This window comes from Platichthys flesus, chromosome 1, assembly GCF_949316205.1.
Source record: "Platichthys flesus chromosome 1, fPlaFle2.1, whole genome shotgun sequence".
Lineage (NCBI taxonomy): Eukaryota > Metazoa > Chordata > Actinopteri > Pleuronectiformes > Pleuronectidae > Platichthys > Platichthys flesus.
Genome location: NC_084945.1, coordinates 11,815,725 through 11,826,177, shown reverse-complemented (window position 1 = coordinate 11,826,177; position 10,453 = coordinate 11,815,725). Strand labels below are relative to the sequence as shown.

Sequence of the window (10,453 nt, the reverse complement as noted above, 5' to 3'; positions counted from 1 at the left end):
TGTAAAAAGACCAACTTCCACAACAACACAAAGAAAACAACAACACAACTTAGTCATTACCGGATGCCAAGTTACGCAATTAATTCAAACACTATCTGCATACATGCAAATCATCTCTCTCCCTCCATTGGACTTGCAAAGTGGGACGCTCTGTTCTCATTAGTTGACCCAAATCTCTCACTTGTAACTCTGGATTTCATCAAAGTTTAGTCAGGATCTAATATTTCCTTTCAAGTTAACAGAGAACCACTGATTAATCATGTTGAAATAAGGAGTGCAACATGCCATTTCTAATTATATAGCTATCAGGGACACCATCACACGGCCCGCGCCAACAATACTACAAATATACCAGTCTGTAGCACTGGTGGACACACGTTGACCAGTAATAGACTATATGTGATCTCTGTTGTCAGCACATTATATCTGAGGCTCGATCAGTGAATGAATGAGACGAGTGAATTCTCCTTCTGCTACCGCTGTCGTTTGTGTTTCACCAAAACATGGAGGCTTTGAGAGGAACATATTGTGTATCGGCATGTAGCTTTAATGCTGGACCATATGGCTGAAATCATATTGAGATGAAAATGTTGGTATGAGTCGATATCAATATGATCATTGTGATAAATGTCACATTATTGTTCCTTTTAAGTCTAAAGACTGATTTTCACTCCTGAGTAAAGGTCGTGGTTTAAACTCCACTTTACTGGGCAGTGACCAACACTTTATTATACAAATCTGCATTGGATCAACTAGATGTTACAGCTCTTCACGGTGCTCATACAAAGCATTATATTGATATATATATTAGACTTTTATTAAATTGCTCTTGATTAAATTTATATTGGGAGGATTATTGTTTTATTGCACAGCTCTATGTCGCTTTGCTGACTGTATGTAAATTTCCCTTAGCTGTGTGTGTGTGTCAGTGTGTGTGTGTGTGTGTGTGTGTGTGTGTGTGTGTGTGTGTGTGTGTGTGTGTGTGTGTGTGTCTGTGGAGCAGCTAGATTAAAGAGGAGGCCCAGAGGCATTTGCTTCATTTACAAAGCAATTGCTTTTATGTACAAAAAGCCCAATACACTGTAGGTATTGTAAAAGCCTAGCGTTTAAGGAACATGAGATGAATTCATTGTTTAATGTAACACAGCACATTCTCAACACGCACTTAATCATTTATGTCGGAGGGATTGTGTTCTCTTTCTGTTATATTACGCCAGTAAACGCATTATTCAATATTTATTATTTCTACACTTGCTCCCAAATGATGCCGCGGCTTTAATACATAAACACTGGGGCTCCGGAATCAAAGATTTCCACAGAAGCTATTGTTTTAATTTCTGCAAATAGAGCCACTGTGGTGCAGCGTGACTTTAATCCAGCTTTCTCTCTATTCTTTTTATAGCGCGCACACACGTTGGGAAAAATATTCAGTGATTCTTAACTCTTCAATTATTCAACAAATCTCCATTCTATTTCTTACATATTAAAAAATGTACCGTGTGCGGAGCTGGAGAATGATAAAACAGCATAAAATACTCTTTTGAAATCAAAGCACCTATTGCATCGGCTTCCTTGCTTTTGTATTTGTACAATTGCACTACAATCCGGATCCCCACTGTGTTTCCCACTGTAGTCTAATCCTCAGACACTGTCGGGGGGTTACAATCATATTTATGTGATGGAGATACTGGTATCACTGGGAATCACTGTAGGATTTCTCCTTTCTCTGCGGCTGTCAGGGGGGAAAGAGTGAATATGTTACAAATGCAGGGTGCAGTGTAGTGAACAATATAGACCTGAGAACAAGGTCGGACTCCTCAGCAGGGTCTCAGTAGGTTTCCTCCTTTCAACCACAGACCTGCCAATAAAGGAAAAAGAAGCAACACAAGTCAAAGCCTCAGCCTGATCTGTGTCTCTGCAGCTCCCTGTAAACACCGGAGCTTTATTCAGAGCGAGGTCTTTTATTTGCTGCTGCTTGTTTAATATGCTTTTATTTACGTGCAGAAAAACCCACCCTGACTAAGATTCCTGTCAGGAGACTGAGCCGCATGTGTCTAAGTCTCTCCCCATGTGAAGAAGCATCTCTGAAGCCAGTAAGTATTTAGTAAAGGATTAATGCGGGAGGCCGTGATTGCGTTTAACAGAACAGGACCCAATTAGCATAATAGGCCCTCTTTCATTCTCTTTGAAGTCCAGAGCATAGAATAACAAATGTATATGAACCAGCAGCCAGACGTCAATACATGGAAATGCCACAATTCTCAGCGGAGGGTCTCGGGTGAATTTCTCTGCAGGAGGAGGGAAAAACATCCCACTTTACTGCGGAGTAAGCAGAACAGAGGATGCGATGGGTTCTTCTAGCCACCAGGGCCGGCTGGTGCTGTGGGCCACCGATCCTGGAGGAGAGATGGAGGCAGGGAGGCTGTGGCTGCTGTGGGAGGTGCATCCTCTCTCTCTCTCTCTCTCTCTCAGGTGTTTTCAAAGCACCACGGTGCAGACGAGTGAAAGTAATTACTCTCCAATCAGAGATAAAGATGTCACTTGGGAGGGAGCCGCAACACAACAGCTCGCCGCGAGAGAGGAGAACCAAGGCGAGGGTGCTGCATCCATTAACATCCTGCTTATGCATATGTACGCCAGTGATTTATGATAAATGTAATAAATATTCGTATTGAAAACTGCAAGAAGTTGGGCATAAAGGCAATGTCTCACTTTTTTATTTAAAACATATTCTCACTATTCATTTCTTTTTGAATCGCATGTTCTTAGAGATTTCTTTTTACAATTGCAAAGGAGGTATGGGTTCATCATTTAAAGATATGAATTCTGTACTTCAGAATCCAGAGTTATTAGTATCCACCTTCTTGGGTGAAAATACACGGAATTAAAAATGCTCTTTTGAGATGGAAAGAGCTTTGAACTTAAGAAACACTTCAAGAAGCCTCTCAGTTTTTTTTTCTTGTATTGAAACTTCACCTCCTATGAGCCCGCCATAGTTTGGTTCCTTTTTCAAATAATAGAATGAGGTTTAATGGGTCATGGCAATCAATGTGGAGGTTCAAAGAGAATCCTGGAGCTGTGATGAGTGCACATTTTGTATGTTTCCTTTGTACATGATTGGAATAAAGATACGTTCAATAAACGCATCGGCGAAATATGAAAAAGAACAAAGGCTCTTTTGGGTTAAATGTTAATGATTAAATTGATTTTTTAGGCAAATTTTCTTAATCAGATTCAAGAATAACAAAACCATGTGGATTCAAGTGTCTAGACGTGGACAGCAGGAAAAGACAAAGCACCAATCTGTGGAAGGAAACACTGCCCTGTCTCTGCAAACACACTTTACTTGTTGCTGTTGAACTCGATGACTCCGGCTCAAACCCTTAGACCCTGAGGGATTATTTAGTCCACTACATGTTTCCAGGGGTTAAAATTTGCTGGAAATTCTTCCTTAATTTAAAACTGTTTTTAAATCGGCTCAGTTTGGCATCAAAGGCTAAGAAAACATTTAGCTTCGTTCCTCTCACAGTTACCGAGCTTCATATGTTTGGTTGATTGAATTCACTCGTCTGACAGCTTGGTGATCAACTCACTCATGTCTAAATATCAGAAATATCAGGAGATAAACACATTTGTGAACCATGATGAACCAGATGCTTTGTTAATATCTTTAATATTCACATTTTTATAAATTTCCATTGTGCAACCTCCCCCCCCCCCGCCCCCAGTCACACAGAAAATATGTTTAGGGTTATTTTCGTCCTGATGTAAGCAAAAATAAAATTCATTTTGGCAAGCTAGAAGGAGACTGGCAGTGCTACCGATACACACACATGATATCTCAAGGGGTTTGGCGTAAGAAAATGATCTGAGTCTTGATAAAAATAGTGACTGTCATGACACAGCTACTTACAACTTGTTCGTAACATTTTGTACCTGAAAAGAAACAAAAAGAAACTGGTAAATTTTCCCAGTTGAGATCCCACTGCAAGTACAAGCCAGTCAGTCATCCCTTGAAAACGCTATACAGTGTACAATTCAAAGTGCAATAACATGTAGAAAATATTTCTTTTTTTATTATTATGAGATTAACATTTGTTAGACACTCATAGTTAATAAGCACAGCAGCTCCCACAGTTTTCCTAAGGAAGCGATCTCTTAGTGCTGAGAAGTGTTTCGGAGAGTCGACGCTGTTTCAGCAACGGAGAGAAATGTTTTGTCGTGTAAATCTTTTCACACGGTTCCTCTGCTGCTGTATGGAAACGTGAAAATGTCCAAAGCCAAACTGGAACCTCTTTTCCTGCAGAATCCAGTGGCTGTCGGCGTGGACGAGCACCTCAGTGTCCAGAGATGGCTTGAGCTGAGAAGAGAGGAGGGAGAAACACAGAGTGAGGACGCAAACACTCACAAGTCCGAGAAGAAGACGTCCCATCAGTTAGTGAGTTTTTATGTTCGTCACAGAAATAAAAGACCAGGCTCTTTCTGTCTAGAGATCGATCAGAAACACATTTTTGCTTTTAATTAAGATTTAAGATTAAGATTAAGATGCCTTTATTAGTCCCAAACACATGCACAGACATGCAAAGGCACACTCATGCAGGTAGGGAAATTTAACTTCTGCTTTTGACCCATCTGGTGCAGGACACACAGAGCAGTGAGCGACCATGTACGGCACTCGGGGAGCAGATGTCGGGGGAGTAAGGTGCCTTGCTCAGGGGCACTAGACAGGGTAGGGAGACTCTTGGATTTTTGGACAGATCAATCCAGGTTCGTCTTATTGTTGTCTCTCCGTGGAGTCGAACCAGAGACGAACCAGAGACCTTCTCTGCCCATAGTCCAAGTTTCTGCCACTAGACCACCGCCTCTCTTATATAATCCTTAACACTAAGTAAATATTTTTTTTTCCTAGATGTAAATATGTATTAGTCAGGTGAGCATGTCCCCTAAACGTACACCTAAAGGTAGTAATAACTTACTAACTTGACTTAGTTTATAAAAAGTCACATCAGGGTACAATCATTAAGAATCTTATCAGGAGGTTTAAGGCAGAAATAGCTGCCACACAAATATGAAACCTGTATGATCAGTAAACATGTGAGTAAACCTCACACACTAGTGCAAAGTGCAAATTCTCACTAACTGTAAAGAAAACAAATGTGAATGTTGCAGGACCCCTGGTTAGTGAACAGTTGAGTGATCTCTGCTCTGGTTCTAGTATTTCGATACTGACACAGACTCTGACGATTAGATCCTGAATGTCTGATCGCAGAACTCACAACAACCAAGGACACATCACATTCCCACTAACAGCCGACCTGAACGTGAGGTCAGACGACTCAGCAGAAACAGTTTGGGGAAAAGAAGAAGGAGTTAAGGAATAAAGCCTCCTTATACAGTCAATGATCACATCATGCCACACTGACATCGGGTCATTTCATGCTTTGACCTCTTGTGACATGCATTATACATAAAGGTCAAAGGTTAAATGCAGCTGGATGGACACTGTCCTTATAATTATTCTACATATGTGTGGACATGAATGGAGCCTCATTCTCCAGCTTTTCATTTCAGCCTTCTTTGTCCACGTGGAGCTTTTTGCCTCCTAAGTGAACAACCACCACTTCATAAATAAAATGGAGTAATCAGGTAGTGTTCAGGTCTGTCTGATGGAGGTAAGTCTATCTTTAATATGGCGGTGAAATGACACTTCCCAGTGCGTTCCCAGTGACGCTGATTTCCAGTGTGTGTGTTCCTCGGGCTTCTCGCTGCCAGGCTACAGATGGGGAGCTAATTGGTGCGGAGGAATGCAGCTGTGCTGACTGGTGAACTGTCAAGGCGCTAAACCCGAAGGTGTCTCTTTTGTTAATTACACACAATGCTACAAGCGCTCCTCGCCGCCTTTTCTCTCCTCAATCAGCCATAAATATTTTGGCAGTGGTACAAAAAAAGAGGCAAAAAAAACAAAACAATTTACACACAGCTCTCACAGTGGGATGAGCAGACTGCCTGCAGATGTTTGTTTTGATTGTAATGGGAGAGAACGGAGAGGCAGGGCTTCCCCCCCCCGATCCAGACGAGAAGTGTTTCCCACGATCACAACAGAGCGCCCCCCCCCCCCCCCCCCCCCCACGTTAGAGGGAATCAGTGCGGCGGCCCCCGGGGAACATGAGCACCGTGCAACATGCAACTCAGGCCTTACTTCGTTTCTCGGGTTAGACAAACGTGTAGTGAATTCCGTTGCTTAGAGGAGACGAAGGAGCCAGAGGTGAGGGAGCCAGAGGACAAGGAGCCAGAGACAGGGGCGAAGGAGCCAGAGGACAAGGAGCCAGAGACAGGGGCGAAGGAGCCAGAGACACGGGCGGGAGAGGAGGAGGTGGAGGCGGAGGAGGAAGAGGCAGAGGGGGCGGGGGAGGAGGAGCGGGGAGGTTAGCCTGTGGTGGAACTAGTAGCAGGAAGAGGAGAGGGAGAGGAAAGGACAGAGGGAGAAAAAGGGTGTTAGTCCTGTGACAGGTTAAGGCTGAAAAAAGGTTGAGAACAAAACAATTAAAGGACAGAAATCTGTGACAGTGATGACGCTCTGTCAACTACTGCTGACTCTGCAGGAACTGGATCTAATGTCGCTCTATATTTTGATATACTTTCCCGGGGGGTTCACTAGAATCGTTTGTTCAGTCAAAATAACCCAATGAGAATGTTTGATAATTGTTAGAATCAATGATCAGAAAAAAACACAAATTATTCTCTACTACTGTGTCTCATTTTTATATCATTAAATATCTTTTGTACTTTTTAGGGCCACCTTTCGTTTTTTGAAAAGATATTTGTCATAGAAATCGTAGAAAATAAGGATTTTGAATTCCCGGAGCCCAAGATGGTGTTTTCAAAGATCGTGCTTTGTCAGACTCGTCCTAGAAGAATCCAAAAAATATAAAAATATTAAGTTTACATTCACACATGACAAAGACAAATCATGAATCCTTTCATGTGAAAAGCTTCAACCGGAGTGAAAGATTTGACATTTTGCTCAACTTGACAAAAGTAGCTGCTGGTGGATGTTGTGTCTGTGAAGGAGTCCCCGCCTTGACTCATGAATGGAGGTACAGATGGTTTCTTCAACAGCATCTTCACACACGTTTGCAAAATGACATGTACTGTACGTGCGTTTGCTTTTACCAGCTTTCAAGTGTATCGTAGTATAAACAGTTCGATGCAGATTTGATGAAATGTTGAAGATTTCAGGTGACGTGAATCACTGAGAGATATCGATTAGACAAAAGTCATCAGGTTGAGTCATTAACATCCACGCCAGCCTTAAGTGTTTGGAGGCTTTTTGTGATCTGTGCAGTTTCATTTTTCATCATCTGAACATTTCACCAGAATAAAAAAGGAGGAACTACACAATGTACTTTGTAAGTCATTAATATTTTGTAGATCTTTTTTGTTGAGATTCTTTTCAACATTTCTGACAAACTAATTACAAATGTAACGGATCAGAACACCACCTATTTTAATATATAAAGGCCAACTGTAATTAATTGTAGTGCTGAATATTCCTGCTTTCATGCTGGATGTATAATACAGACTCGTCTTGATTCGAAGGTGCACCCCCCACCCACCACCTCCACCACCTCCACCACCACACCTGCCTTTAACACCAAAGGGAGAGAAAGTCATTGATTCAGTCTCCACTGACAAGATGCCACCAGTTATATTCTCTGACATTTCTCTATGCTGGAAATAATGTTATAATTGTTGACTTTGCCTCGCTGTGCATATTAAGCTTCCACACATGCTGACAGCTTGAGTGTTACTGTGTGTGACAGATATACTGTGTGGGGTTGTGTGTGTGTGTGCGCGTGCGTGTGTGTGTGTGTGCCAGGCAGACTGACAATCTGCTGCAGCTCCAGTGAAAATAAACCTGCCTGCCTGCTGTAGAGTATGAAAGAGATGAAAAGTGAGTGCAGTGTCTTTTATGCGGGTTCAGAGCTGCGTTCAAAGCAGCAGCGGTGGTGTGCAGAAGGAGGGTTTGACTGGGTCATTGATCAGCTCACAAAATGGCCTCATCAAGCGATTCCTCCCCCGTCTGAAAGATCCCACACGGCTCGCAATTAGAAACTATCTGAGCCGCTAACAAGGAATAATGTTCGGTTATTAAGAAACGAACGGCCTTCCTGCCCGACTCTGCACCTCACGCCCTTCTCATCTCCACTTCATCAATCCAGCCTTCTTGAAAGGCTGCGTCCCTGTCTCTCTATCCCTGGTTCTCTTTCCCGCCAATAGAGATGTTAATTTGTTACTGGGAGAAAATTCACTAAAACTGTCTGCACTTATTTATTCTTTTCTCGCAGGTACAGTCATTATTTTGCCGAGTGCTCCTGCAAAATACAGATTTCCTCACTCCCTTTATAAAGCAAAGAAACCCTGAAAAGAAACTGAATGACCAACCTGCGACGAGTTTGCTCTTGAGCGAGGCCTCCGAAGCCAGAGCGTAGGACATGGTGATGATCCTCTCCTGCTCCTGCAGAGCTGAGTCCAGGGCCACCAGCCCCGCCTCCGGCTTGTCCACACACACCGTGGGTGCCAGGCTCTGCACACTGCACCCCATGTACACAGATACGTGTTTGTTATTGATATGATGAGTGCAATGGGGGTATTATCTTTCATCTTGGTCCAACCACGATCTGATTTTAATGGGCCACACTCAAATAGAAATGCAGTTCTGTAACACTTGACTTTTGATATTGCGTTGATGCTCTAACAGTAAGTCTCGATTCACCTTGACTTTGCCAGGATGCTCTTGATGCGCTCCACCTTACGATGCCGCTCCTCCTCCTCCTGAGGACTCAGCGGCTCCTCGGGCTCCGAGTCCACGTAGCGCTCTGGGATCAGCACTTTCTGAGGCTTAGACAGCTACAACAGAGACATGATGTGTGTTAGGACCCAAACTGCTTCGTCAGCCTCCTCTGCTATGAGGTGTGACACAGAACTACTCTAACACTTACACAAGTCTCATCGATTCATCAAACTGTATTTGTGCAGCACCTTTCATACAGATTAGAGCTTCACTGGCCGATGAGCCAAAAAATACGAAATCAACGAATACAATTAATTTCATAAACTGGAATAACAATTAAAAAAGATAAAAATAAAAAGAAGAGATCATCATTTAATGGGAAATTAAACATATGATAATAATATAAACAGTAATGTAAAGTGGAATAACATGTACAACAAAGAATAAAACAAAATAAAGGTATGTCTATAAACCATATTTAATTAAAAGCCAGGGTGAAGAGACAGTGTTTAAGCTCAGGTTTTAGGAATCAACAGATTTTTCTGAGTTGACATTAAAATAATTGACACATATAATTAATGATAAGTAGCAGGAGAGGTAAGAATGTGCTCAGGGATGAGCTGTAGCTCTCCTGAAGCTAAACCTACAACAAGCTGGTTTGTTTAAAACTGAAAGCAGCACACGCAGTCAGGGCTGCAAGTAATTGGGACAGTTATAAAAAAAACATTTTTCGTTAAGCAGCCTCTGAGCTTCAGCTCCTTCAATTTGAAATAAAAATAATGGACACAACAAAAGTTAAGTGCCAAGTCTCAGTTTTAATTTGAGGTTTACATGAATGAAGAAAGAGCTTTGTGGGAGCTGTCGCCCTTTAAACACAGCAGAGTTCAAAAGTTTAATTTTAATTTTAGGAGTTGAGAACTAATTACACTCTTGACTACTAAACGTTTCTGGCTGCAGTGAGTCGTTTACTGTTGGTTCATGCATGAAAAACAACCTCACACGTGGCTGGTGGAGGAAGAACGCCGCTGCACATAGAGAATGTGACTGTGTGAGACAGAGGCAGAGAAATGAGCTGGAAGAAAACCGATGTAATCCAACATTAGTGGGCGGTGCTGGTGATTCATCAACACAGGAGTACAGATCTGCTTTCTTCTTCTACCTCATTTGTCAGCCTCATCAAATCAGCACTCGATGTTACTTCCAACATTTGATTTATTTGTTTAGCACTGAAAGAGGGTGTTCATGTGACTATATCAATATCCAGGGTAGAACAAAACAAGCCGTCCGATCAACTCAGTCTAAAAATAGTTTGAGCAGTAGTGTGTCTAAAAACTGTTTTCACATTTTACCTCAAGAGGAATCTGATGTCGTACTGAGGCACTTTGGCAGGACTCACAGTTACATGACAACTCACACTGGCGTATAGCAGTCAATGCTGCTACTATTCACAAATTCAACATTCACCTCATTTCATTAACACAGTTGTCTTCCAATTATCCCACAATGTTGCTTCAGGAGGCTGATTTAGAGAACATGTTCCTCACTGCAGCTGAGGCAATGGGTATCAGCTCAAAGTTCTTCAAAACACCAAATCAGTTGGCTTGTTCTCTTTATTCAGCTCTCAGGGTCTAAGTTCAGTAACAAATAACAATCTCAGTT

General features: G+C 42.1%; 1 protein-coding gene across 1 annotated transcript in view; it reads right to left on the bottom strand.

Moving 5' to 3' along the window:
* Positions 1-3,676: 3,676 nt before the first annotated feature.
* plekha7b (pleckstrin homology domain containing, family A member 7b) overlaps positions 3,677-10,453 on the bottom strand; it is a 66,551-nt gene continuing 59,774 nt past the window's right edge. Inside the window, exons 25-29 of the mRNA XM_062384850.1 lie at positions 9,789-9,866; positions 8,777-8,910; positions 8,446-8,594; positions 6,200-6,442; positions 3,677-4,360 (exon numbers count right to left, since the gene is read on the bottom strand). Of these exons, the coding sequence (XP_062240834.1) occupies positions 6,213-6,442; positions 8,446-8,594; positions 8,777-8,910; positions 9,789-9,866 (591 nt within the window). The 3' untranslated portion in view covers positions 3,677-4,360; positions 6,200-6,212. The remainder of the gene's footprint in view (positions 4,361-6,199; positions 6,443-8,445; positions 8,595-8,776; positions 8,911-9,788; positions 9,867-10,453) is intronic.